Here is a 27,673-nt window from a genome sequence, read left to right as displayed (position 1 = left end):
GCAGGGGAGAAAGCTGGGTGCAGGCAGGTGATGTGGGCAGGAGGAGGAGCGCTCAGCTGAGGCACAAAGATGCTTTGGCAGCAGATCAGCCCTGACGTCACCCAGCACTTTCGGTTTCTTGGGAAGTGACGAAGCTGGAGCCTCGGATCTTCTGGCAGAAAGAGACACCATGGCGGAGCAGCAGCCTGCGGCCGACAGCCCCGACAAATTCTCCATCCTCATTAAGACTTGGTTTGGCAAAACGTTTGCAGTGCCAGTGTCTCTGGATGACAGCGTGGGGGAGGTTAAGGACAAGCTGAGCGCACTGGACTCCTCCCTGACCCGCAGAGGCGGAAGGCTGGTCTACGGCAGAAGACAGCTGGAGGACAACCTGACCCTGCGACACTATGAAATCACACCCATGTCCTGTTTGTACTGTTATCCAAGATGTAAGTGCAGGGTGGGCTGGAGGAGGTGGGTGAGGATCCTTCTGGAGGTGGGAGGGGGGAGTGGGTGCAGATTGGGGTGTCTCCTGAGGAAGGACCCTGGCAAGGACCACAGGCAGGAGCCTCCGCAGGCAGGAGGGAAGGGGCGAGGTGGCTGCAGCTGTGTGAGCACCAGAGACCTTCCAGAGCACACTTGCACTGGAAGGTGGGAGGAAGGTGAGGGCCCAGGGATGCACCTATGCAGGAGGAAGGCAGGAGGGAGAGGAAGGACTCTGCTCCTGGAAGCTGAGCAAGAAATCTGCTCTCTGTGTGGCAGCAGGGAGGGATGGGGAAGTGGAGGCTGGGACCGTGTTCTCAGCCCCTCTGGGACAGGCAGCTGGGTAGAATGCTTGGTGCGAGTGGGCACAAACTGGCAGGAAGAGATTTCACAGCAAAAGCGTGAAGAAGAGGGAGAGGATGGGCAGAGGATGGGATAACCCTCTGGATATAACCTGGCTCCTGAGCTCTCCTCTGCTTTGTGTTGCTGTTGCAGTGCGAGCTGGCGGTGAACCTGTCAAACGCCAATCTTTAGGTAATGCCCTGGTCCTCACTGACAACCTGGTGCAGCGGGGCTGGTGGAGCTGCATGGTGATGAGCATAGGCCCTCAACTCACTGCATGGTGGTGAGCGTGTCCCTGCCACAGCTCGTGGAGGAGAACGTGGAAGTTGCGGTAGATGTGGGAGCACGCGGTGGTATATGAGGGGACTGGTGCAGCTAATGGGATCAGGAAGGTTGGGTGAAGGCTGCTCCAGGATGGCTTCTTCTCCCAAACGTGAGGCAAAAATGACAGTCTGTTCCTCTTGTTCCAGACACAGACTTAGCCCTAAGGAAGCTGGTGATAGACCCTCACAAATCTCTGACAGACGAGGCCTCAGGGAGCGGACAGGTGAGGTCTCGCAGGACACGATGCCTGAGGCTGGGATGCCTGAGTGAGGAGCACCACAGGGCTGGGAAGGAAGGCACAGCTGCAGCGCACGGGCTCACAGCTGGCCCCGTGGATGGGGGGGTCTGGTGCTGCCCATCGCCACTGCAGCACCGCACTGGGTGGTGGGAGCCAGTGGGTGCTGCCCTCAGTCCCAGGAGAGGGATCTCACCCTGCCGGCAGGCCAGGCGGGCACAACTCCTGCACCAGCCTCTTTTCTCCCTGCAGGAGCGAGGAGCAGGGCCAGCACTACACCTGATGCTGGGCATGTTTCTCATGCTCTCAGAAGACCTCTCCTCCTGCCTCCAGCAGGCAAGTGCAGCTGTAGGGGATAAATACAGCTTGTGAGTGCTTTCCCCTATGTTCTGTTCTGCAGGAGAGCTATCACCAGCTGCACTTGGACCCACCACTGCAGAGAAAATGCTTGCGCTGCGTGGGGGAGGTAAGGGCTTTGCTGGTCCTGGCAGGGCACTGCAGCACCCGAAGGAAATAGCACAGCAGGGAGCCTGGGACTGACCCTGGCTCTCACCCCGGGGGCTGGGTGTGCCTTCAAAACCTGTTATTCACAGCAGTTCTTCATCCTCCAGAAGACTCCAGTCCCGTTTGCTACACTAACTCAGCACACGCTGCCCCAGCTTTCAAGCTCATGGGAAGACAAATTCCACTTGCTCACATCACAAATTTATTCTCACTACTAAACATTTTGTCTGCCTGTGGCCACTGTCCTCTCCACTGATACACCATGGCACAGAGGGAACAGCCCAGGCCTTACAAGAAAGTCAGCAGCCAAGAATATTTTCTTTCTCAGGAAACAGAAACTTTCCTATCTGGAAAACCCATTTGCAATATACTTTCTAAAAATCAGTGGGTGAAACGTAGTCTGGAGCTCCAGGAGCTGCTCTGTGTGTTCACCCCTTATCTTTCCTACTGATGCATGGGGGATATATGGACTAACTGATGCCTTCCCCACCCCAGTGGCATCTACCCAAGTGGGGCTAAGTGTTCAGTCCTCCTTGCTGTGCCTGCACACAGGATTTCTCTTGGGCTCCCCTACAGGTACCCGCATTGAACGGGTCACTGAGCCTCAGACATGGCCAGTGCTTGTTTCGGACCCCAGGACAGGGTTGTTGCCAGTCAATGATTTTTCTGGTCTCTTCACTGATGAGGGTGATGCCTTTCTGGGCACGAGGCAGCAGCTGCTGATCCACTGCTGCTACTTGCAAGGCTCCAAGCTCCCATACTAAGCTGAATTGTGCTTCACTGTAAATCCCAGCACCCTTCCTGCAAGCACAACCCAGTGTGCAACACCCCATTCAGTGGTAAACTGGCCATGCTCATGTTGCAGGTTCTTCCAGAAGTGACACCGGAGATAACCCAGGACTTTAAGTGCCGCACCGTGTACCGGTAAGAGCTGTCGGGTGAAGCGGGAGCACCTTCCAAAAGCCCTGTCCCAGGTGGCATGAGCCTGTCATCCCTCCCACCTGCAGAGCTCACCTCCCTGGTGCAGGCATCTTCCAGTGCTCCATCACAGGCCTCAGCTTCAAGGTGAAGTCAGCAGTGACCATCATCTACAGATATGCCACCTGGACCAGGCACCTGAGCGAGGCTGACCAGGAAACATGGTCACCTGCTGGACCCCTCTTCCACATCGAGGTGCAGCCTGGGGTTGTGCAGTCGGTGCATCTCCCCCACTTCATCTGCCTGGCAGGTACAGCAGCTGCAGGGACCCGGGTCTCCCAAGCCACCATCCCTCAGCCTGTCCCCCCTGGGGACATCTCCAGCTCTTTGGAGACCTCTCTCCAGACAGGGCCAAATTCTCCCTTCCCTCTGAGGTCCCCTGTACTCCCTTGTATTCCTCTGCTTTGCTTTGGCATCCTTCATCCTTCTCTCGCTTTCTATCAAGGCTTTGCAGTGATGCCCTCCCCAGCCCTTGCTCCACACCACCAGCCCCTCCTCAGCCACCCTCTCTTCCCAGGTGCCATGATGATACCTGGGCACTATGCCAGCCCAGCTGCAGATCAGCCCCTGGGCTCCCCCAGAGAGTTTCTCAGTTCTTTGCATCTATGGCAGCTGTAGATGGCAATGGCCATCCCTGCTCTGCTCCACCAGGACAGGAGCCGGCTGGCTGTACCCACCCACAGGCTGGACTACCCCAGGGTGGGATGCAGTAGGTCAGAACTGGTCCAGGCAGAAGCATAAGGGGAATGAAATTGTCCATTTTCACCCAGGCAACATGAGGAGCCACAAGGCTTGGACCCAGGACCTCTGCCCTGCAGTGCTCTTAATGAGCTGCTATTAATGAGAGGATATCATGGTTTAAACCCAGCCAGTAACAAAGTACCACGGAGCCTCTCACTCACTCCACCCTGCTGGCCATGGATGGGGAGGGATCAGTCCCCACTTACAGTCACGGACAAAAGACAGGCTCAGCTTGGGGAAGAAACAAAATCAATTTAATTTACTACAAATCAAGTCAAAACAAGGATAATGAGAAGTAAAACCAAATCTTAAAACACCTCCCCCCACCTTTCCTTCCTTCCCAGCTCAACTCCACTCCCAATTTCTCCCCCTCCTCCCCGCTACAGCACAAGGGGACAGGGAATGGGGGTTGGGGTCAGTTCATCACACCTTGTCTCTGCCGCTTCATCCTCCTCAGGGGGAGGACTCCTCGCTCTTCCCTTGCTTCACCTTGGGGTCCGACCCACAGGAGACAGTCCTCCATGAACTTCTCTAACGTGAGCCTTTCCCATGGGCTGCAGCTCTTCACGAACTGCTCCAGCAGGAGTCCTTTCTGCAAGGTGCAGTCCTTCAGGGACCGGCTGCTCCAGCGCAGGCTTTCCAACGGAGTGACAGACATCCTAGGGGGCATACACCTGGTCTGGTGTGGGCTTTCACATGGTGTCACAGCTGTCTTTGGGGGCATCAGACTGCCCTAGCACGGGTTCCTCCCTGGGCTTCAGGTGAGCATCTGCTTCCCCACTCCCCTCCATGGGCTGGCAGGGGGAACAACCTGCCTCCTCACCACAGACTGTGAGGGTACCTCCGCCTCCCTCACTGACCTCAGTATCCACAGAGAGAGTCCTCTCACATGACAATCCCACTACTCACTGCAGGTTCCCCTTCTTAAATCTGTTCTCCCACAGGTGTTACCACTGTCATTGATGGGCTCTGCCTGGGCCAGCGGCAGGTCCGACTTGGAGCTGGGGAAGCTTCTAGCAGTTTCTCACAGGAGCCACCCCTGTAGCCCCCTCCCCTGCTACCAAAAAACCCTACCACACAAATCCATAAGAGCGGAGAAGGAGTATCAGCACCCGCAGCTGGGCTGCAGAGCATGCAGAGGAGTCCCAGTTCCTGTGCTGGGGGGCCCTGACACAGGCACTGGGTATGCTGGCCGAGGGACTTTTCCTGGCAAAGCCAAGTCCTCTTCCAAAACAGAGCATGCCGCAAAAGGAGTTTCTTGTTGCATGGCTCCATCTCCTGCCCAGAGCCTGGCAAGCACAGCCATGTTGGCAGAAAAGTGGCTCTATGCACTCTTCACTGACATAGCTGTGCTAAGCAAAAAGCTGTAATTGTATTAATCTGTCAGGTTAATAGCAAAGCATGCTCCAGAGATATTCCAGGTGACTAGGCATCAGCAGATCTCCCTGACCCAGTCATCCCTAGGGATGTCATCTCGGGATGTTTAGGCTGCTCTGGTGATCAAAGTGACCGTCTGCCAACCTGGTACATGGTGGTGTAGCACTTGTACACAGGATGCTGCACGGATGCAGTCTGACAATTTTCATGGTCCCAAGCTGCCACTTTCAGATTTTCGGTTTTCTGAGCCTGCAGGAAGGCTGCCAAAGGCCTGCAACTCCCTGCTAAACCCCAGAAGCCCAGGGCACACATGGGACCTAAAGCAGAGCATGTCATCAAGTGTGGGTGCATGTGTCCTTGCTGCTGCTAAAGACTTGAAGAGAAGGAGCCAGCCTGAGAGGGTGCCAGGATGACTAAACAGAACCTTGTTGCCTTTGCTGTCTCTTGCAGAAGATGTAAATACCAGCCTGTTCTCCATCGCCCATTTTAAATCTGGAACGATGACCCTGGAGACACCGACCAGACTGATCGCTTTCTCTGCTGTCCTGGAGAATCCCAGCTTCTCACTGCTTGGGGTGCTTTGGAGGAGGTTACGTTCAACCTTAAATTCATTCCCTATGCACTCCTCGGTGCTGATCTTCCAGCAGCTCAGTGCTGCAAATACAACTCTTCACCTCTACCTGATCCCAGACGACAAGTCTGTGAAGCAGGTAAGATGGAGGGAACTTGACTGTGTTAAAAAAGGATGACATCTGGGCTGGCTGCAGTAGCAGGGGCTGGATTTGATAAGCTAGGATGCCTCCCAGTTTTTCTGCCACCAGCCTCTGGTTCACAGACAGTCCTGTGCCCCCATCTCCCACCACAGGACAGCATCCTTGCCCCACTCCCCTGGTTCACAGATGCCTCCAGGAATTGCTCTCTGTGTTTTCAGCTGGGACAGCATGTCCGAGCATGAGCAAAGCCATGGCACAGGATGCTCTGCAACAAGGAGCAGATGCAGGACTTACTGGCCACTGCCAGCCACAGCAATAGCTGGCTGCATACTGACTGTTCTCCTGTTGTGTGCAAGTTCTTACTCTCTTTCACAGAGGGACAGTGCATTACTCTGCCCATGTTCCTGCCTGCACATGGTAGGTTCCTGCCTGCGCTGAGTGGGAGCTGCCTGGCCCCTGAAGCACAGCACTGCCTGTAATACACACTCAGCGGTCTGTTCTGACTGGGTCGGTCTCTTCTCTTCTTGACTTTCCGAGGGCTGCCTCCAGTTCACAGCTCTTTTTTTTTTTTCCTGTCTCAAAAGCAATGCTTGATGTTTACAGGCCGTTGAAAAACAAGAAATGAAATGGAATTCAAAGCTTATTCCCAAGCCTTCTCCGTTCAGCCCTCTGTTCTTTGGCTGCATCTACCAGGTGACCAGTACAAATTCCGTGGTGATAATGCCTGAAGTAAGTGGGATTGCTCCCTTTTCTTTTTTTTTTTGCAGTGAAATAGAAAGTACAAGAAGTCTCTGTCTTCAGCCATATTCTGCTACCAGAATCTGCCTTACTAGGTCCCAGAGGCAGAGGTGCAGGGAGCTGTACTGGTTACAAGTAGCAAAGGTATTTCATTATACACATCCCCAGAAAGAGCACAGAGCACACCTCAAAGCCCCAGAGGGACTGCGTTTGTTTTTCCTTATGGCAGAAGTCATAATGTGAGACTTGCTCAACTTACCATAGCTGCATATCAAGAAGTAATTTCAGAGGTGTTGACTCAGGTGTGGTCCTAAGTCCTTCATCTTCATCTCCTCTGCAGTGAGTTTCCTTCAGCCCAGGAGCAGGACTGGAGAAAGACTTTCTCTCTATGCCATGATGTGACACGACTTCTTTCTCTATTGAAACTCCATTTGAGGATTTCTGATTTTGAGTACCATGCCCTGTGGCAATCAGATTGCAATGGCTGGGAAAATCTAGGAAGATTTGGCCATTTAGTCCTTGTGGTTACTTGTTTTATACAGGCGTTTGTGACATCCTGAGAGCAGCTGATGACAGTCCAATGGCACATTCATCGCTGGTTATGAAAATCTCCTTTCATGGATGTGCACTGCACCATAATTATGAAAAGGGAATCAGAAAAACTTAGGTTGGGTGGGACCTCGGGAGGTCTATGGTCCAACCTCTTGCTCAAAGCAAGTGAATTTTAAAGTTAGATCAAGGTGCTCAAGGCCATGTCTGGTCAAGGTTGAATATCTCCAAGGATGGAGATACCACAGCCTCCCTGGGTCTCCAGTCCAGTGTTGTAACACCCTCATTGTGATTTTTTTCCCCTATTATCCCATTGGAGCTTCCCTTGCTGCAGCCTGTGCCTGTTGCCTCTCTTCTCATTGCTATGCACTTCCAGGAGGCTGGCTCTCTCTTTTCTTTAGTCCCCCTTCACATCGTTAAAGACAGTGATTAGTGCTCCCTGTGACTTTCTCTTCTCCATGTCAAACAAATCCAATTCCCTCTGCCTTTGCTTGCATATCATGTGCTCCAGCCTGGAGCTGGCCTTGCTCCAGGTGGTCCATGTCTTTCTTGTATTGGGAAGCCCCAAACCCAGTGCCCAAATGCGGTCTCACAAGTGCTGAACAGAGGGAAAGAATCCCTGACCTCACTGTGCTGGCTGTGGTCTTGCTAATACAGCCCTGGTTGCAGCCAGCCTTTGCTGCCAGGGCACACTGCTGATTCCTGTTCAACTTGATGCCCACCAGGACTCCTGAGTCCTTCCCTGCAAAGCTGCTTTCTGCATCCACCCAGTGCCCAGGCTCTTCTCTGGCATGAGGCTATTCCATCCCAAACGCAGGACTCTACATTTCCCTTTGCCAAATTGCATGAGCCTCCTGCCAGCTAAGTTTTCCAGCCTTTCCAGCTTCCTCTGAATGGCATCCTTCCCCTCCAGGTTATTCATCATTCCCTCTTGCAGCTACAATCCTGCTACTGAGCTAATCGCAGCCCCAAACAGCTGGAGCCTTCAGCTTGTTTGAGAGACAGTCGTAAAGTGAATCACGAGGTAGGGGTTTGTTTTCCCACTTCCTGGAATGACCAGATGGTAACTGGGCAGTCTGCCTTGGAGAGCAGTTGTAGAGATGACAGAGCCAAGCCCTCAGCAGTGTCAGGTAAAAGTGGTAAAAGCCATAAGTTGCAACGTGGGAAGTTCAGGCCAAAAGTTAGGAAAAATTTTATCACTTGGTGGAGATGCAGCCATCAGGGAAGGTTAGAAGATGGTGATTCTCTGCTCTTTGAGGTTTTCAGTACTTCAGCTAGACAAAGCCCCAGCTGAGCAGATCTAGACTTGACATTGGTCTATCTTTGAGAGGTAGGTCAGATAAGAGACTCCAGAGGTCCTTTCCATCCCAAATGTGTGATATTGGCAGCATAGCAGAGCCTTGACGTGTGCATCTTCCCTTGTCTTTCCTCTTGCTGGTATGGCCAGGAAACAAAGCGTCATGAATGCGAATTCACTGCAGCTCCCCATGGTGAGAGAGACTCAACTTGCTTCTTACCTTTACAGGCACGCTTGCCGTTTTGCTACAAGAGTCCAAGGGAAGAGCAGCTCTTTGTCGAGATCTACATCAGGAAGATGGCAGAGGAAATTAGGTTCTCTATGATAGACACACGCAATGACTCCGTGGTCTGGAGGGCATCACTGAGATCAGGTAGGAACAGCAGGTCTATCTAGGGGCTCATTTGCCTTAGCAAAAGCAGAGGTGCACCGCTCAAGCAGACTTCACACATTTTGTGGTCACACTTGTCCGCGCATCCTGCAGGGAAAGCAAACCCTGTGTATGCAGCAATTGGCCACTGAAGAATAGGGACCTGAAAGGACACCCCAATGTGAGTAGACCAGAGCTTCAGATTTAATGTGGAATTTCAGATGCTGGGCTTTAAGAGAGCATGACGGTACTATCAGTGTCTCTGTTCTCTTGGCTACTGTATGCATAGAAATCTGACTTGTTTTTAAAAGTCCATTAATGTCATGAACACCCATGGACAAACTAGTGCAACCACTGTGTGATGCAGAGGAGGTAAGGAGAATTTTAGTGAAAATCAACATTTTACGTGCACCCGGCTCCAGACCAGCAGGTTGCTAATCTCCACACCTCTCTGCCCAGCTGCTGCTGGGTCGGCTCAGCAGCCACGGCACATGCCATTAACTTCATGTAGCAACACCCACCTGTGGGGTTCTCTGTGGGAAAGCTTGGCAGAGGAGCTGTGGGCAGCAGCATGTCACAGGCACAGGGTATGGTACTGCTCAGCGTGCCTTGAGACCCCTTCTCTGTTAGTCTAATCCAGCACCCCCTAAAATTAACACCTACAAACACGCAGAGCCCAGTGCCTTTTATTGAGTTCTCCACAGATGGGCAGGAACAGTAGGAGGAATGGCTAATGGCTTCGTGGAAGATTAGGCACCTCAGGAAGGTGGTGTGGAGGAAGAGGCACCATCATTTCAGTGATCTTTCTCCTTTCTCTTTCAGGTGATATTAATCTTCCTGCCTGTGTCTCCAAGACCTTGTCAGGTCAGTACAGTGTTTCAGAGCTGCATTTACAGAGTCTGAATCTATTTCTTTGGAGCTCACCATCCTCTGGTATAAAGCAGATATCAGCCTCTTTTCCCATCCTTATGATAGTTTCTAGACAAAAAGCCTTGAAAGGTGCAACCTCAAACTTTTATTCCCACATTGCTGGCAGCAGGCTCTGTGCCATGCTGGTGGGTAAAGTGGGATAGCGCAGGTGACCCTCCAAACTGGTTTGCCTTCTTTGGGGGCAGACATGCTATTGTCACAGAGAATGAGCTGCAGCTAGTACAGTTCACAGTCCATAAATAATATTTCATTGGACTTCTAGTAAGTGGTACAGCTGCTGCATCCCATACAGCCAGCTCAGGGGCTGACGGCCCCTGTGCCAAATGGGAGCATTTTTCATGGGAGTGACACCTCTGGGAAGGAGCTTGCAACCAGGCATTGGCAGAAGGGATGGCAGGACCACCTTTACAGCAGCTCCAGGACTTTCTGACCAAGCGGCTTTGCTTCAAATACAGTAACAACAACGTGCTGCCCAGCAGTTTTGCGTTTTTTTGCCCAACCTAATTTCTCCAGGGCTGCAATACTTCATTACTTCTTGCATCTCGTCTTACTAATGAAAGGCCAGATCCAAGAGGACACCCAGGCAGCTAAGCCACAGGTTGAGGCAGATAGGCCTGGCTCAGACAGACACAAATTTGGACATTTCAGCATTATTCTTTTTCCTTGCCATGCACGTGGAGTCACCACACTGGCCTACAACCTGCCTGAGAGCACCAGGAAAGCAGGGTGGCAGATGAGAGCAAGAACAGGACAAGGGGCAATGGTTTTAAGCTGAAAGAGGGCAGGTTGAGATTGGATATAAGGAAGACATTTTTTATGCTGAGGGTGGTGAGCCATTGGAACAGGCTGCCCAGAGAAGTTGTGGATGCCTCCTCATAGGAACTGTTCAAGGCCAGGCTGGATGGGGCTTTGAGCAACCTAGTCTAGTGAAAGATGTCCCTGCCCATGGCAGGGGGGTTGGACTAGGTGATCTTTAAAGGTCCCTTCCAACCCAAACCATCCTGTGCTTCTAGAAGGAGATGTCCATCTGGGTGCCCACTTCAGCCTCGCCTAGGAGGACTGGGTGGAGGCTTGGGAGGATTAGCCAGTCAGTGCTGGCCACTGCACTGACCCATGGCTTGCTCGGCACCCCACTGGCATCGGCTGCCTTTCCAGGCTCTGTTTCTTTACAAACCGCTTGCAATCCTGTAAGATTCCAGAGCTTTGAGAGACCTGTGCTCCGAGTTAGGAGCTCCTCACCTTGCAGGGCGAGGGGCAGGAGGGTAACTTCATGCCCAGACACAGTAGGGATCCCAGAGGGGACAGCTGCCAGCAGCTGATGGGGGCTGCCACCGACCTCAACTTCCCCAGCTCTGACTTCATGTTCCCGTCCCCTTCCTTGCCCTGCCTCCAGTGCTCCCACCGCTGGCACAGCAGGTGCCCATCCTTTTTGGTGGAGGGATAGAGACACGTGGCTGTGGGACAGGGTGCATAGCCATGGTGTCCGCTGGCTTAGGATGCCACATACTGCAGCGTGGCCCTCACTTGTGGCTGCCGGGCTGCATGCAGCACAGTAACATGGGCTTGCTGTCTGCTAGGTACAGACTTCCTGAAGAAGCACAAGACCAAGCTTTGTGTCAGGATGAGGCAGCTCCCAAGCATTCTGCTACACTTACAGGATGCAAACGTCATCAACAGCGATGAAGAAGAGGAGGTGCAAAGTCAAGTTACGAGTCAAAGGAGGAACAAAGTTTTGCTGGAGCTAGTTGAGAAGAAAGGGCTGGAGGCCCAGGAACAGCTCTACCAGATCCTCCAGATGAAAGACCCATACCTCATCGCAGACCTGGACAAGTCCAGCTAGACTGCTTTTGCTCCCGTTGCTTAGCTTACACGAGCAAGAGAAAGGCAGTCAGGTTTACCAGCACCTGAATCCCAACATTTCAATGCAAAATCCATGGTGCAAAGCAGCAATAAGCCTTCTGAACCACCCAGCCTCAGGCCTGCCTCACTTGGCTGACTTGGTTGGCAGCAGTGGATGACCAGTGTCATGTCAGCCACTGGTGAGAAGCTGATGGAATGAGACGTTGGTTCCCAATCCAGTGCCAATACCTTGGACCTGTCTGCCTCCCTGAGACAGGGCCTCTGCAGCTGCTGGCAGAGGAGCTCCCATCACAAGAGGTACCTCCAGCTCAGCCTCCTCATCCTCAGTGTCCATGGGCACCTCTTGCAGCTGGAAGAGGGGAGCTGCTGTACCATGCAGAGCTCTCTGCAAAGGCTTGTTCTCATGTGCAAGCCGCAGCAAACTATAGATATTGATGCGAACCCATATCAACATCAAACCTTCCGCTCGTTTCCCTCCAGCCTAGTTTACCCAAAGGACCAAAATTCACTGAAGGAGCAAACGACCATCCTGACCCCCAGCAGCAGCTGGGTGAAGGAGCCCCTCTGAAAGAAGCCACAAAAAATAGCAAAGATAAGAGATACAGGTTCGTGCATCTTAAAGGAAAGTCTGACTGAATAGCAGCTGCTTTATGTTCAAAAGAAAGCTGGCAGATTATTTTAAAATTACATTTTTACATATGTAAAATTACATAAAGTCCATTCCTTTCTGGTTCATGTGGTTGCTTTCACTGATGGCATCTTCCTGCTGTTGAACACACCAGTCAGGGCAGGAGCAGTCTGCTCGGGTGTCCAGAAGAGATTTTTTGGATCCAGCTCAGGTGAAATTCAGACTTGCCTAAGTGGAGACAGCAACTTCTCTGTGGCTTTGTGGGGTGGAAATGAGACTGCTGCCTTAAGTATTGCTTTATATTTATTGCTTCTCTTGAACACCTGGAGAGCACATCGCTGCTGAAACCTGCTATAAGAGTGTCTCTGCTCCGTTAAGGGTCGAGGACCTTCAAAGCAACCAGGGATAATACAAAAAGGAGGAAGCTGGGAACAAGACCATGCAGGGAAGCAGACCTGACCGCCAGATGACAAGGGAGGCAGCAAAGGGGACCAGTGATCACCACTCACACTAAGTCTTGGGCTATCCAGAAACCACACTGGGGCTGGTCCTTCCAGGAGGATCAGCCTGAGCTTTGCAAGTGCTGAGTGTGCAAAGGAGGGGGACCCCAACACGGGCTGGGGGGGGGGGGTGGGGGCGGGGGAATGGACCTGTGGGGATGGGAAGGGGATCCAGGAGGAACGAAGTGAGGGGAGGCAGAAAGGGGTATAAAAGGGGCCACAAACTCAGGGGCTGGTTTGGCTGCGCCCTGTGCCTGGTCACCACAGTTTGTCCCATCTTTTTATTTTTTCTTATTAAATGTTTTCTTAACTATTTCTCTGCATCATCTCACTCTGTCCTGTGTGCCTGTGTGCTGCAAGGACCAAGTGTCAGCTATTGGTGAGACCTGTGTGTGCATCAGGGGCTTTGGTGTCATCTGCTGGGGTGGGTGGGGTCCCAGTGCAGTTACTGGAGTGGGTGGGGGGGTCTTTAACCCCCAGCCACAGGTGTCCCCAAAAGTAGCTACTGGGGGCGACCGGTATGAGGCGAATGAGGGGCTCCGTGCAGCTGGAGCATGTGTCACAGCCTGTGTGTCTGGGGGGGAGGGGGCAAAGAGTATCCCCCCCAAACCGGGTGTATGCGCGGGTGTGCCTGTGCATTCACCAGCAAAATTCAAGCTGGACCAGCTGGTGAGCCAAGGACCCCTGAGGTGAGTCTGAGCCTGGGGTGCAGGCAGGGGTGCCAGGGGGACAGAGGGGCCACGCCGGTGCTCGGGGGACCCACGAACGTGCGTGCGCTTCTGAAGTGCGTGTGCCCGCACTTGTGACCTCCCGCCTCTGCCACAGCAGAGGAGGAGGGGACGGGGTTGGTGTGTGATGTGGGTCCCGCGCGTGGGTGCTGATGACGGCAGCGCCCTGCCTGTGGCCGTCCCCGTGTCCCGTGTCTGTGTGTCCACGCGTGCGTCTCCGGGACACGCGCTCAGCTTCGCTGCCGGTTGAATCCACAAAGGAGAAATCCCCCAGCCCGGGCAGGGACCCCGGCTCCGGGTGGGGGGGATCCCGGCGCGGGGTGCCGAAGGCGGCAGACGCCGTTCTCTCTCTTTGCGCCCACCCACGGTGCGCTGGACTGCTCGTCCACCGCTCGGGCTGCGGTCGAGAAATCCTCGGTCGTGCCTCAGCCGACCCAGGGGCGTTCGGGTTTGCGGGCAGGAGCGGGCACCGGGGCTGCAGCCGCCACCGGTCCCCGGCAGCCGAACACGGTCCTCCCGCCCGGACCGGCCTCGGCGGCCGCGGCTCCACAAGCAGTGCTTGGCGGGAAGTGGGCGCGGCGGGGCGCTCTAACCCGGGATTGGTGGGAGGTGCCCGCGGGGGAGGCGGGGCCGCTCTCTGATTGGTGCTCTCGCCGCGGGGCGGAGTGGAGCCCTTGGCTCTCGCGGGAACCGGGCACAGCGCGGGAAATTTTTTCCGCGGCGGCGCGCCGGGCTGGGCCGGGGATGGTGCTGCGGGGCGGCGGGGAGGACCCCGAGGGAGCGCGGTGGGGCCGGCGGGCGGGCGGGCCCCGGGAGCCGGCGGCGGGGGCTGAGGGCGAGGCGTCTGGCAGGGACGATGGCCCCGCGCTGTCCGCTCTCAAGCGCCTGGAGCGGTCGCAGCGGACGGACCGGCTGGACGCGCTGTTCGGCTTCGAGCGGCCAGCGGAGCCAGGCGAGCGGACGGGCTGGCTCATCAACATGCACCCGGTACGGACCAGTGGGGCACGGGGGGGGTCCCACGGGGAGGCCGCCGGTAGGGTCCCGGCGTGGGGGCGGAGTCCCATGGAGAGGCCCCGGGAGGTCTCACGGAGGGACCCCGCTGAGTCCGTGGTGCCCGTGGGCAGACGGAGGTGCTGGACGAGGACCGGCGGTCAGTGAGCGCAGTGGACTACTACTTCATCCAGGAGGACGGGAGCCGCTTCAAGGTGGGTCCCTGGGGGGGCCGGGCAGGGCGCAGGGTCCCACGGGGGGACCCGCTGCGTCACCCCTCTGCTCTCTCCTAGGTGGCCCTGCCCTACAAGCCCTACTTCTACATCGCCACCCAGAAGGTGAGGAGGGGACCCTGGGGGTCTGAGGTCCCCAGGGAAGGGGACAGCAGGTCCCTGGGGATCTCGAGACCTCCCGGGCATCCTGCTTTGGGACGGTCTTCTCCCAAGGCACAGAGGCACGCTGCTCAGCCCCGGGGTCTCTCGGCAGGGCTGCGAGCGAGAAGTGTCCTCCTTCCTTTCCAAGAAGTTCCAAGGGAAGATTGCAAAGCTGGAAACTGTCCCCAAAGAAGACTTGGACCTGGTCTGTATTCCTCTGCCCTCTGTGCTCTTGAGTAGCGGGGGTTTTTTTTGGACCTTGCACAGCTCTAGTGCAGTAGGAAGGGACTAGTGAGTAGTGAAGGGAAACAGTGCGCTTGACTCCAATCTCCTAGTGCTGCTTGTGGTGTCTATCAGAAACGGGTTAGTTATGGCTACTTGCTTATCGGTAGTGATTACATTCTTCTCCTTGAGCACATCAGCTGTGTCACAGCGCATTCAAGATGTTTAATTGCAGGAATTAAAGTATGATTGGAGGAGGAGAGGGTACTGGGGGAGGGGGACGCTGCTTATGCTTGACCTGCTCTTCCTCCTCTTCCCTGGCTGAATCCCGCTTGTGGTCCTGCCTGCACGGGCAGCAGGGCTGGCTGGGCCCTTGCTGTGCAGCTCTTGTGCTCTTCCCTGACGTGCCCACCAGAGTCTCTTCTTGGTGCTTGACTCTCCCACTCATTGGCACCTCTTTTTTGGCCAATTCTTTCACCTGCGTCAGTCTAGTCTGCCTTCCCCATCCTCTCTTATGGTGGCTGTCCCTCAGTACTCACCCCCCTGAGCTGGCATTGTCTTCCTGCTTTGCAGCCAAACCACTTGGTGGGCCTCAAGAGGAACTACATCAAACTGTCCTTCAACACAGTGGATGACTTGGTGAAGGTGCGGAAGGAGATCTCTCCTGCTGTGAGGAAAAATAGAGAGCGAGACCAGGCGAGCGATGTCTACACGGCCATGCTATCGAGGTGGGAGCTCTCCTTAGGGTGGCTGGTCTGTCCCTTGTGTTAATAATTAAGCTCCCTTGATTATTTCTTAGCTGTTCTCAGAGAAGTGTTGTCCTGCCTGGGGTCTGACCCCAGCTATGCCCCTCTGCTACCCATCTTCCAAGGTGGTTCTTCCAGCTCAGTGCTGCACATCAAGAGGCTCCAGAGCCTCTGGCATGTGATGTGCTGTGGTTCTACCTCAACAAGTATTTTCTATCTGAATAAAAAGCCAGGCACTTGTTTACAAGATTGGAAACACAGTTGCAGACAGAAAAAAAAAACATAAGAAACTTTGTTTTTAAAGTCAACCAAAATATACACATGAAAAATTTGCTCCCCTCTTTGGTTTCCTGGCCCTGAAGTCTGATTTCAGTTGAATCTCGAGGAAGAAGAATCAAGTGAGTCAAGCACTCCCTGCTCACCTGGAAGGCATACTGTCCCTGTTCAAAGCGCTTCCCAGGTTGCCTCATTACGCTTAGTCTCGTTACCATACTTATAAATCCAATGCCATAAGAACTGTTCATTATACAGGCAAGTGTGGGTTTTGCCTCCCTGTACCTCTGAGCAGACACAGCTCACAAATGTGAGAAAAGTTGAATTTAGATGGGAGTGATGGGGCTGCGTTTGCTGTCTGTCCCGGGGACGCCTCTGCGAGCAGAGGTGGTTGCATGGTGGGGAAGCATTTCCCATTCTCTCCTCTCCTGTCACTGACTCCTGCTGCTGGGTGTCACCAGTGCCGCGTGGCTGTCCCCTGCAGCCGAGCCTGCAGAGACGTGCACTCAGGTAAAGTGGCTGCTTCACTCTGCTTCTTGCAGTGCTCTGAGCGGAGGCAGCCTGAGCACGGATGAGGAAGGAGCCTCCAGAAAGATTGCCAACCAGATGGACAACATTGTGGATATGCGGGAGTACGACGTACCCTACCACATTCGCCTCTCTATTGACCTGAAGATCCACGTGGTGAGTAAGGAATAGGGAAGCTGGAAGAGCTTCACTTTCCTGCTGCTGTACTCCTAAAGTGCAGGCAGGGCGGATATGTTTTCTCTCCAGGACCTTTGCAAAGCTGTCAGTGGCAATGAGTTCATGTGTAAAGCTTAGTCCTGTGCTGCTGGGCCTTCTCCTTAGCTAATGATATGCAGAAAAGTTAGATGATTGATGCACAGCCACAGTCTGAACCTTTCTTCTGGGCTGCATTTAATTTGCACAGCTGTGTCCCCAGCAGCCAAACAGAAGTGGTGCAAAGAGCTGGCCCTGCAGTAAAGCACTGCCCACCCTCCTCTCTCAACAGGCTCACTGGTACAACGTGCGATACCGGGGCAGCACCTACCCCCCTGAAATCACCCGCCGAGACGACCTTGTGGAGCGACCGGTGAGCATTGGTCAGGCAGGCATCAGCCTGTCCAGGTGCATGGCTGGTGAGTCTGATGCGCTGCTGGTGTCACACCATGGTGCGCAGGGGGAAGGCTGTTTCTGGGTTTGGATAGTGATTTTTGGGTTGATAAAGCTGCAAAATGATTACTGAGGAGGATCTGGTTCGCTTGCTGGGCTAGCACTGGGCTTAATGGGAACCGTTCTTTAACTTCAAGTCAGCTTTAGAATATTTTCTAATGGATTTGGTTCTGCTCAGGATCCTGTTGTTCTTGCCTTTGACATTGAAACTACCAAACTCCCTTTGAAGTTTCCTGATGCGGAGACAGACCAGATCATGATGATCTCCTACATGATTGATGGGCAGGTAAGGGACAGCAGAGTAGTTTCCTCCATGCTCCAGCAGTGAAGCCAGGGAGCAGGCCAGCATTTTGCCTCCAACCCAGCTCGCTCCAGGCTTGCCTTGCTGCTGGCTGCTTGGTGTATGGCTGTGGAAATGAAATTAAAGTCTGAATGATGTATTTTTAGTTTTGTGGTACCCAGCTCAGGTTGCTGGCCCTTGTCTGAGGGAGCAGGAGTAACCTGGAGAGCACAGGGACAACTCTGCTGTCCCATGTTGTCTCCCCGGGGCCTCCTTAGCTGATGGCCAGCGATGGTTCAGCAGATGACTCCCAAATTGTTGTTTCCCCTTGACAGAAGCTCTGGCTTTCAAGAGGAAAACGTCCCATCATTTGGACAGCATTTTTGGGTTGCCTGCAAGCCCAGTCCTCCTAACTGCCTTCTTGTCACCTCCCTAGGGCTACCTGATCACAAACAGGGAGATCGTCTCTGAGGATATTGAAGACTTTGAGTTTACTCCCAAGCCGGAGTATGAGGGTCCATTTTGTGTCTTTAATGAACCAGATGAAGTAAGTCAGTTTTGCCCAGCAGACTTTTTACCTGGCCAAAGAGCGCTAATGGCTTGGTAGGCTGCCTTGCTGGGGAACGCGGTGTGTCTGGCGGGGCTGGTCATGGTAATGTTTCTTGGTAATAAGGGTAAGAGAGGTCAGGTTTGGGCTGGGTGGGGAGAAGACGGGAAGGGTGGAGTAAACTATGTGGTATCCACCACCTCTCCATGGAGGAGATGAAGTTACTTTATATATGTATCTCTCCTATTCTTCTGCTTCATCCTAGGCTCATTTAATCCAGAGGTGGTTTGAACATGTCCAGGAGACAAAACCCACTATCATTGTCACGTACAATGGAGATTTTTTTGACTGGTAAGATCAGGAATGAAAACTAAGCTGGCAAGGTGTCACCGGAGCTGTGGGGCAGGGTCAGGTACCAGCCTTGACGTCCTTCCGTAGCTGATATAGTGGTGATAGTGTGTGATCCATGCCAACTGTCTGGCCAGTTTGAGCACCTCACCAAATGCTGTGGTCATTGGCTTGGAAGTATGAGCTTCTGTAGAGTCCCATCCACTTGGCTGAGCTGCTTTAAACGCTTGTCAATGTGGCGATATTGGTGTATGGATGAGCCCTGTCTTGGGAGAGCAGGGAGAGGGTCAAAAGAGACCTGGAGGGTATCAGGGAGAGGGGTGCAGGCAAGCCTTCAGGAAGCAAGGGGAGAGGGAAGCAAGGGGAGAGGGACCACATGCTTCCACCTCCTGCTGCAGGATGCAAGCAAGCAGCTTTGCCTCTAGGGTCGTGCTGCAGTTCTGTCCTGCAGGAAGTTTTGCCTATGGTCAGATGTCAGATAAATCGCAAGAAAAATTCTTTAGGTAGTTTGTAACAAAGTGTTTGTGAAACCGTTGTTGGAAATGAAGGGAAATGGCTGTTCTGTTCCTTCTCTTCATGTTGCCTCCTTCCCCAGGCCCTTTGTGGAAGCAAGAGCAGCAGCTCATGGAATTAATATGTATCAGGAAATTGGGTTTCAGAAAGACAGCCAGGGAGAGTACAAAGCATCCCAGTGCATCCACATGGACTGTCTAAGGTACCAACTGCTGCCTCTCTACCGTATAACTGCATCTTTATCACTTGAATTTATATAAAATACCTACAGTTGTATCTGAATACTGTCCTCCTTCTGTCTGTTGGAAGCTTTCATCTGTTGTACCTCGCTAGGCTGGCGTAATAGTCCATTTCTCTGACTGTGCTGCTTCCCCTTGGCACTCTGCATACTGCAGAAGCTGCCAAGCCTTCCCCATGAAGGGTTATCAGGGCCGTCTCTCTCCCTGCAGCCTGTTGGTGGCTGTCCTTGGGTGTTTGAGGTCTGATTTGGGGGAGCAGAGAAAGTGGGATAAGATCAAGCAATTGGAATGGGGAAGGGACTGTATCCTAACTCAACAGCCTCCTGGCACAGCCAGAAGAGGAAAAGACGCATTGTGCATACATGGGAGAGAGAGCCAAGTTGGGGTTTTTATGTGGGCTTCTTCCACTGGAGCAGCATCTGGACTTTGGAGAGTGGCTGGCTGTCCTTGCAGTCCTAGTGGTGTCTCCTCCAGTGGTTAAATGTTTATCTTAAAGCCACTGAGGGAGTTGGAAGGTGGTAGTTCTGAGCAGTGGTGGTGGTATGGATACTGGGGTTTGTCCACATTGGGATTTAAGTGCATTGCTAGAGATGCAGGATATCTGGGCAGCCTCTTACTTCACGGCACTTGGATGCTTGGCTCTTGGCTGTCCTCGTGAGAGGTCCCCTTTCCAGTCAAGGTCCCGTTTGCAAGTCTGAGCCTCTTTTTGAAGGGCAGGGCTGGTTTCTCTGCATAAACTGGTATTTTCCTGATTCTGTCCAGGTGGGTGAAGAGAGACAGTTACCTACCAGTGGGAAGTCACAACCTGAAAGCAGCAGCTAAAGCAAAACTGGGTTACGATCCAGTAGAGCTGGACCCTGAAGAGATGTGCCGGATGGCTACGGAGGAGCCTCAGGTATTCCCTCCCTGTGCTGTATCTCCTCTGAGCAATTGGAAAACAAGCCCAGAACAGCTGCAATATGATTGAATCTCTAAGTTAAAGTGTTACAAAATGGTTTCGCTTAGTGCGATGGGTTTTGAGAAATTAACCCAATCTGTCCCCCCAAATTGCCAGTGCCTTAGAAGCACTTGAGCTTGTGGGGAGAAAGAACAGGATTTCTCTGAAGTGGTTCTAGCACTGGGATTGCACTGTATGTTTTCTGTATTTATTTACATCAATGTGAGCTGGCAGGCACCACCTAAATCAGAAACACCATGAAGAGCCATGACTTGCTGGAGGGACAAGAAATAGACTTAATGCTCCAGGTGTCATGGGCAAGGGATTCCTGCTGAAGCCCTGGAGCAGCCTCCTGATTCCCAAATGGGGTGGCATCTGTGCCATGAGCTCATCCTCCCCATTTCTTCTCATTCAAAGCTGATGTATTGCTGTGTAATTAGAGCTAGAGCAGTATGTCCTCAGAAGCAAGCAGATTATTCTTTACAATCTAGGATATGCAGAAAGACACCTTTCCCTTCCTGCTGATATGAGCATGTCCAGCAGGAAGCAATGAAAGATTATTGGCATTGAGCTGCTCTTTCACATGTGATTTGGATTAATTTGCCTCTCACCCTTCCCCAACAGACCCTGGCCACCTATTCAGTGTCCGATGCCGTTGCTACCTACTACATGTATATGAAGTACGTGCATCCTTTCATTTTCGCCTTGTGCACCATCATTCCCATGGAGCCTGATGAGGTGGGTGCACTCCTGAAATGTTGATTTCTTTGCTGGGCGAAGAGCTGCGCCTCCCATGCTGCAGGGACGCTCTGGCCACGGACCTGATTCCCACTGCCCAGGCACTTTCCCATCTGTGTCGGGGAGGGAGGGAGGGTGGATTTGGAGGCTACTCCTTTCTCTCCACAGCCCTGGGGTGTTTTGAGAGTGGTGCCTAAGAACAAGAGACCTAAGGGTTAGCAGTACAGGGCTGGAGCAAGAAAGTATGGCTGCTGCTCTATGCTCAGAGCAGTCATGGTCATGCAGAGCTGGGTCTCCTGATGGCTGTTGTCACGTGTAGGGAGGATGGTTAGGAAGCTGTCTGTGCTAAGCATGTAGGAAATGTTGCTCTTTCCCCACCTGGTTTAGCTTACAAAGGCGTTTGACAGTGGAGTAGTGTCAGGAGGTGATGGCAGCAGAGGTCTGGAGGTCTTTGCGCTGTCCCTAGCCTGCTTTCCTCCCAGCTAACCTGAAGGAGTCAGTGTTGCTTTCTCACTTGTTCCCATCATCCTTGCCATGGGCTGCAGCACTGCTTGCTGCACGGTCACACGTGTGTCACCAGCTGAAGCCGACTGGCTCACTGGTGTGGCTGTAAGGCCAGTCTGGTCCCACCAGCGCTTGTATAGCACTTCTTGCTGAATCACAGGATGGTTTGGGTTGGAAGGGACCTTCGAAGATCATCTAGTCCAACCCCCCTGCCATGGGCAGGGACATCTTTCACCAGACCAGGTTGCTCAAAGCCCCATCCAACCTGACGATGAACTCTTCCAGGGGTGGGGCATCCACAATTTCTCTGGGCAATCTGTTCCAGTGTCTCACCACCCTCATGGTGAAGAATTTCTTCCTTATATCTAATCTAAATCTACTCTTTTTGAGTTTAAAACCAGCTTTGATGTCTCTTTGGCAGGTGTTAAGAAAAGGATCTGGGACACTGTGTGAGGCATTGCTGATGGTTCAGGCCTATCACGCCAACATCATCTTCCCCAACAAGCAGGAGCAGGAATTCAACAAACTTACAGAAGACGGACATGTGCTGGACTCAGAGACATATGTGGGAGGCCACGTGGAAGCGCTGGAATCTGGGGTCTTCCGCAGTGACATCCCATGCCGCTTCAAAATGGTAAGGGGCCACGCAGCCAACCCCTGTCCTTGTGCAATGTGGTGGTGAGGAGTAACCCTCTGCTGATGTTAACGTCTCCTGTGAGTCCCTGCTGGCCTTGGGCAGTACCTGTCATACTTCAGAAGACCTTGAGCACCTGAAGCAGCGTGGAGCTGGGCTGGGCTGGGCTGAGCTGGGCTGGGAGGAGGCCTCCAACTGGCCATCTGTGCTTCACTAGGAAAGCAAGTGTCATATGTGTCACATGCTGTCAACAAGGTCTGGCTTGCTTCTAGTAAGGGAGAGTGAAGTGGGGTTTTGGGTTTGGTTTTGAGCCAGGTTCTTGGAAGATATGCCTCTGTCCCCTTGGGGTCCTGTCCTCCCTCTGTCCTTCTTCCACCCAAACAAAGCTTCTTCAGAACCCTTCCTGGGCATCTATCACCTGTTTCTGGTTCACGCTGCTATCTCCATCCCCTCCCCCTTGTCCTGCTTCACGCCTGCGTTGTGCTCACAGACTCTTAATTTTTCAGAGGTGGGGTGGCTTCATTCTCTGTCATGTGATGCATTACACTTAGTGTGGCACATTTTGGTGGATATCATCTAGTGAACGATCATGGGGAGCACGCACTGGGTGTGTAAAAGGATCTGAACTAAGTCTGAATCTTTGGACCCTTGCACCAGCCAGCATGCGACCATGAGAGCTGCGGCACTACCAAACACAAATGCAACCAGCTGCTTGTTAGCTGTGCTTGTCTCTTCCCTTCCTTGCTTTTTTTTTTTGACCCGGTGTCAGTGGTCTAGACCCTGCCTGTGCCTCAATATGCTGCCCTATGATGCAGGGCCATGCTCAGAGCTCCCCAAGTCAGGCAGGGACACGGGCAGCAGGGCAGGAGCTGCCAGCCTGCAGCGAGGGTCGGCTGTCCACGGTCTCAGTGCCGTCCCCACGCTCCTGCAGAATCCTGCTGCGTTTGACTTCCTGGTGCAGCACGTGGAGAAGACGCTGCGACATGCCATTGAGGAGGAGGAGGGTTTGCCGTTGGATCAAGTCACCAACTTCCAGGAGGTATGTTGCCCGTGGCGTGGCTGGGCTTGGCAGGGAGGGCTGAGCTGCCAGGCTGGGGCTGCAGCTTCAAGGTGCCTGTTTACGTTCATTTTACGCTCTATGGAGAAAGACGAAGAAGCCCATCTATGGGCATCTACAGAGTAGATGGTGTTAAGGGATGTTATAAGCAGCCGCGACCTCCAGCAGCCCCAGCCAGCACCCCACTTTCCAGCTGCTGGAGCCATGCCCAGGGACCAGGGGTCTCTGCCCCAGCTGAGGGATGCGGTTCCTGCTTTCCCCTGTGCAGGTTCAACTAGGAGCAACATTCTGAGAGAGCTGGGAAGGGATTTATTAAGAAGACAGGCCACTCAGATATCCAAAATACTCATGTTCCTCTTGTTCCTTGCTTCTTATCAGCTACAAAGTGCAGGTCACCCCTCTCCAAAGCCAAGTGTGGAGTTTCTTGGAGGGCATCATCAGTTAGTGACTGGGACTTCTGGTCTTTGCTGTTGTCTCCATTAACCTGTTTGCACTGAAAAGGTCCTGGATTGAGTAACCTTTAGGAGGTAGCTGCTCTCACCTTCCACTTACCCCGACAGATAAAGCCTACCCTGGAGGTCCAAAACAAAACCTAAAATACCGGTGGTCAAGGAGTCCCTGATGCTGCTCCTTTGGTCCTTTAAATCCTTCCCCAGAGTCAGCGGCAGGTGTCCCTGTGCAGGAATAAAGGACCAAATTCAACAAGTATTGGACTTAGTAACTCCTTCCTGCCTGAGTTTCACTTCTTTTCTTCTTGCTACAGGTTTGTGATGAAATCAAGGTCAAACTGAATTCCCTGAAGGATGTTCCAAACAGAATTGAGTGTCCCCTTATCTACCACCTGGATGTGGGGGCCATGTACCCCAACATCATTCTGACCAACAGGTTGCAGGTGGGTAACATCAACCTCATCTCTCCTAATTTGTATTTCAGATGACCTTGGTGGTCCTTCTGATTGGATCCCCTTAACAACAAGGGCTGAACTTTCTGCTCAGGGCAGGGGGATCAGATAAGGCTGGGTGTGACAGCCAGTCGGTCAAGCTGCCATGGATGCCAGGTCTGCAAATGTTGAGCTACAACTTTAGCTAGGACTCTTCCCCAAAAAACAGCTATTGTTTTTTGTGGGCTTTGTGTTCTCAAAAGGCTCTAGAAAGGAGAACTGACAGAGTACCATCTCTGATGTTCACACCTATGCGCTTCTGCCACCCAGCGCCTGTTCTGGCATGGGCTGTCGTTTGGAGAGCTGTCCTCTCTAACACCTCTGTGTCTCTTACTTGCGTCCAGCCCTCAGCCATGGTGGATGAGGCCACATGTGCTGCCTGTGACTTTAACAAGCCGGGTGCCAACTGTCAGCGCCGGATGACTTGGCAGTGGAGAGGAGAGTTCAGTAAGTACAGTAAGGACCTTGCAGTCCAACCCATAGAGATGGAGACAAATTCCTGCTTCTCTCCTGGGAAACTGATGGCTGCCCTCCTCCACAGTGCCTGCCAGCCGCAGTGAGTATCACCGCATCCAGCAGCAGCTGGAGTCAGAGAAGTTCCCTCCCCTCTCCCCCGAGGGACCACCCCGCGCCTTCCACGAGCTCTCCCGGGAAGAACAGGCCAAGTACGAGAAAAAGCGGCTGGCAGGTAAAAAAAATAAAAAAATCAATGTCATGATCTGGACCAGTGTTTTGCAATCTAGACTGTGAGTCGTACTCGCCATTAATTACCTCTCTTATGGCTGTGATGTTAGTTCAGACTGGGTCTGGTCTCACACCATGCTTTGGCAGACCTTCTCCAGGATCCCAGCAGGCTGCTGTGTGTTTCCTAAAGAGGGGCCAGGCACTGGTGCCTGTGTCAGTGTTTCTCCTTTTGTCTGTTGAGAGCCATGGATTTGAGCTGAAACATGAATGGCTCCATTTTTTGGAAGACTGCTAATTAAAGCCTGTTAATGAATGAGAAATATAACGTTATCCCATCACCTGGAGTGATGCTGTTCAGCAGAAGCATCCAGCTGGCTGGGGGCAGAGCCTGGGTTTGTGGATGGGCCATACCTGTATCATGATGAATTTTTTTCCCCCGCCTGTCCCTGCATCTCCACAATGAGGTGCTGCTTCTCTCCATGCCGGTATCTTCCCTCCCCTCCCTTTGCAGTAGGACCATCTCCCCATTCACCCGTGCCTGATGCTTAGATGTCTCCCTGTCCATACTGTGCCCATCCCTCTGTCCGTAGCAGGCACCCATCCCTGAGAAGCTCCCTTTGCTTCTTCCCTTGACTAGATTACTGCCGCAAGGCATACAAGAAGATCCACGTCACCAAGGTGGAGGAACGAGTCACCACCATCTGCCAGCGAGAGAACTCTTTCTATGTGGACACAGTGCGAGCTTTCAGGGACCGCCGCTATGAGTTCAAGGGGCTGCACAAGGTACCAAACTCAGCTTCTGGTTTAACTTATCTTGCCGAGGCTGGGGACCTCTCCTCTCTCACTGGAAACTCGAGCCCTAAAGGATTGCACTGTTCAGCCTTTGTATTCGAGAAGGACATGGTGGAGCTGCTGACTGCTGTGGCTGCTCACTGCCGAATCTTCAACAGCTGCTGCCGTGGCATTTACTGCCTCTGGGGTGCTGTCAGAAACAAAGCTGCATCTCCAGTTTTCGCTAGGTTTAGCAAATCCTCAGCTAGTCTCTGTTCTGCTATGTCTGATCTGGCCAGGTTCAGTCTGGGGCATTCTTCCTACATGGAGAAAAGAGACAAGCTAAGAAGCAAGGTCTAGACCTCAGGTTAAGGAGCGGTTGATCCCAGGAGGATGTTCTAGTTCTCTGCTGGTTGAGGTTTGCTAGAGGACACCAGGGCATGTTATTCTTGGAGTGTGTTGGAAGCAATGATGAGGCCTTGGGACCCTACTTCTGGCAGAGTTAATTATCAAGCTGTTTGCTTTGTGGTTACTCCCAGCTGCCTCTTCTGCCATGAATCACAGAGCTGGCTGAAAGGCTTTTTCTACACAGGTGGTTCTACTGTTCAGCCAGACATCATCAACTGCTGCAGGCAGCGTATTCAGTTCTTGCCTGCGCACATGTGGTGCAGCACAACTGACACAGGTGGGCAGCGCTGCCGGCACTACTTGAATTCTGATGGTCACCGTCAGAGTTATGGTTGGTGCTGCAGGTCCCTCCTACCGTGTGGCAAAGTGCCTCTGGCCAGCTCCTCCTCTGCTGCAAAAGAAAAAGGAATGTTTAGCTCATGCTACCCATCTTTGGCAAAGATACTGTTCTAGAGTTCTAATGCTATACTGGGACTGAGGGGGAACCAGTTGGATACCACTGGTAGTGATGTGTGGGATTGTCCTGACCCTTCCTCTGGCTTGCAGGTGTGGAAGAAGAAGCTGTCTGCAGCAGTGGAGTCAGGAGATGCCTCTGAAGTGAAGCGCTGCAAGAACATGGAAATCCTGTATGACTCCCTGCAGCTGGCCCACAAGTGCATCCTCAACTCTTTCTATGGCTACGTCATGCGGAAAGGGTGAGTGTCCCCCTGGGCGGTGCTGGGGTTCCCTGGTGAGTACCCTTGGGAATCTGGATTGTCCTAGTGAGGCTGTCGCTTGCTTCACCTGCCTCTGAAGCACCAGGATGAAGGTGGGTGCTGCCTGTAACACTCTCCTCTTGCTTCAGCCCTCAACTTCTCATCCTGGAGACTCCTGCCAGACATGAAGTGTTGGGCATAAGTGACAGGAATCTTATCTGTTATGGGTTTCCAGCTTTTCTGAAGCATCATAACTAGGACAGGGAGAACAATCTACCAAGGGCCAGTTTTGATATGTTTCTTGCCCTTCTTCCTCTGGAGGTCCTCCTGTCCTTTCCATAGCTGGGTTTGGGAGGGAGCACTTCAAGCTCTTCACTTTGACTCCTCTGCTCACAGAGCTCGCTGGTACTCCATGGAAATGGCTGGCATCGTCTGCTTCACGGGAGCGAATATCATCACCCAGGCCAGGGAACTGATCGAGCAGATTGGGTGAGTATGTGCTGAGCTGGGGAAGGAAGGTCCATCTACATCTGGGACAGATGTGGAAGCACATTAAACACCTGAGCTTTCAGCAGTTAATGCTGAAGATTCAGATTTCTAACGCTGTTGTGGTTATTCTGTTGTATTAGGAGGGTTTGCTTTGCAGAAGGGACTGGAGAGCAGATGCAACAGGCTGCCTCTGCCTTTATGGAGGACACAGCTGATCCTCATCTATCATGCACTCCCCTCCTGACAGTGACCTACCTTTCTTCCTTCCTTCCTTAGGAGACCTCTGGAACTGGATACCGATGGGATTTGGTGTGTCCTCCCCAACAGCTTTCCGGAGAACTTTGTCATCAAGTCAACCAATGCCAAGAAGCCAAAGGTGACAATCTCCTACCCAGGTGCCATGCTGAACATCCTGGTGAAGGTGAGTCTTGCACCCATCCAGGACAGCTCTGCAGTCTGGGAAGAAGGAGGTGGAGGACTGACAAGAGAGGAGGGTCTCTCTTCCATCTCTGCTCCCCGTGTAGCAAGTGGGACGTTGGGGCTGATGGCCCTGCTTGCTGCACAGCTTCTCTCTGCCCCAGAGAGCATCTGAGCAGAGGGAGAGGCTCCGATATCCCTGGAGCAGAGAAGGTGGTGTGTAAGAGGCCAGGGTTGGTGCATGCTCACCTGTGTAGGCTGGGAATCCAGACTAGAGCAAGGTCCAAACCCATCCTCTGCTTGCTCCATCTTCTGTAAGACAAAATAATATAATTTTAGGGTCCAGAGCATTTTTTTTCTTCTAAACAGGCAGGTGTCAGATGTTTTGATTTTTGAGTCCTAAATTGTGCCGTAGCTT

At 53.0% G+C, this 27,673-nt stretch overlaps 2 protein-coding genes across 4 annotated transcripts in view; both read left to right on the top strand.

Moving 5' to 3' along the window:
* On the top strand, positions 1-12,863 carry LOC126040889 (caspase recruitment domain-containing protein 8-like). Of its 3 annotated transcripts, XM_049805910.1 has the most exons (12): positions 13-428; positions 958-996; positions 1,275-1,351; positions 1,764-1,829; positions 2,733-2,791; positions 2,875-3,095; positions 4,147-4,347; positions 5,414-5,673; positions 6,280-6,405; positions 8,489-8,633; positions 9,453-9,494; positions 11,138-12,863. In XM_049805910.1, the coding sequence occupies exons 1-12, from the start codon at positions 170-172 to the stop codon at positions 11,398-11,400; spliced, it is 1,758 nt and encodes a 585-aa protein (XP_049661867.1). In that variant the 5' UTR covers positions 13-169; the 3' UTR covers positions 11,401-12,863. The 3 variants fall into 3 exon arrangements, with proteins under 3 accessions (XP_049661868.1, XP_049661867.1, XP_049661869.1); XM_049805911.1 differs by lacking the exon at positions 6,280-6,405 and having other exon boundaries at positions 1-428; XM_049805912.1 differs by lacking the exon at positions 4,147-4,347.
* Positions 12,864-14,020: 1,157 nt separating this feature from the next.
* Positions 14,021-27,673, top strand: part of POLE (DNA polymerase epsilon, catalytic subunit) — a 28,969-nt gene continuing 15,316 nt past the window's right edge. The window contains exons 1-22 of the mRNA XM_049805205.1: positions 14,021-14,263; positions 14,401-14,481; positions 14,560-14,604; positions 14,753-14,845; positions 15,436-15,590; positions 16,424-16,565; positions 16,894-16,974; positions 17,233-17,340; positions 17,771-17,881; positions 18,147-18,232; positions 18,825-18,944; positions 19,744-19,876; positions 20,543-20,656; positions 21,582-21,794; positions 22,726-22,833; positions 23,615-23,743; positions 24,136-24,238; positions 24,333-24,479; positions 25,113-25,258; positions 26,201-26,349; positions 26,746-26,838; positions 27,115-27,259. Of these exons, the coding sequence (XP_049661162.1) occupies positions 14,021-14,263; positions 14,401-14,481; positions 14,560-14,604; positions 14,753-14,845; positions 15,436-15,590; positions 16,424-16,565; positions 16,894-16,974; positions 17,233-17,340; positions 17,771-17,881; positions 18,147-18,232; positions 18,825-18,944; positions 19,744-19,876; positions 20,543-20,656; positions 21,582-21,794; positions 22,726-22,833; positions 23,615-23,743; positions 24,136-24,238; positions 24,333-24,479; positions 25,113-25,258; positions 26,201-26,349; positions 26,746-26,838; positions 27,115-27,259 (2,745 nt within the window). The remainder of the gene's footprint in view (positions 14,264-14,400; positions 14,482-14,559; positions 14,605-14,752; positions 14,846-15,435; positions 15,591-16,423; positions 16,566-16,893; positions 16,975-17,232; positions 17,341-17,770; positions 17,882-18,146; positions 18,233-18,824; positions 18,945-19,743; positions 19,877-20,542; positions 20,657-21,581; positions 21,795-22,725; positions 22,834-23,614; positions 23,744-24,135; positions 24,239-24,332; positions 24,480-25,112; positions 25,259-26,200; positions 26,350-26,745; positions 26,839-27,114; positions 27,260-27,673) is intronic.

This window comes from Accipiter gentilis, chromosome 7 (assembly GCF_929443795.1).
Source record: "Accipiter gentilis chromosome 7, bAccGen1.1, whole genome shotgun sequence".
NCBI classification, from domain to species: Eukaryota; Metazoa; Chordata; class Aves; order Accipitriformes; family Accipitridae; genus Astur; species Astur gentilis.
Note: the sequence above shows the minus strand (reverse complement) of the source record. Positions and strands in the feature narration are given on the sequence as shown.

Bases quoted from the DNA above. Each gene is read 5' to 3' on its own strand.
- LOC126040889 (XM_049805910.1), top strand. From the start codon at position 170: ATGGCGGAGCAGCAGCCTGCGGCCGACAGCCCCGACAAATTCTCCATC. The intron at 429-957 runs GTAAGTGCAGGG...TTGCTGTTGCAG, and splicing joins TTTGTACTGTTATCCAAGAT to TGCGAGCTGGCGGTGAACCT. The intron at 997-1,274 runs GTAATGCCCTGG...CTCTTGTTCCAG, and splicing joins TGTCAAACGCCAATCTTTAG to ACACAGACTTAGCCCTAAGG.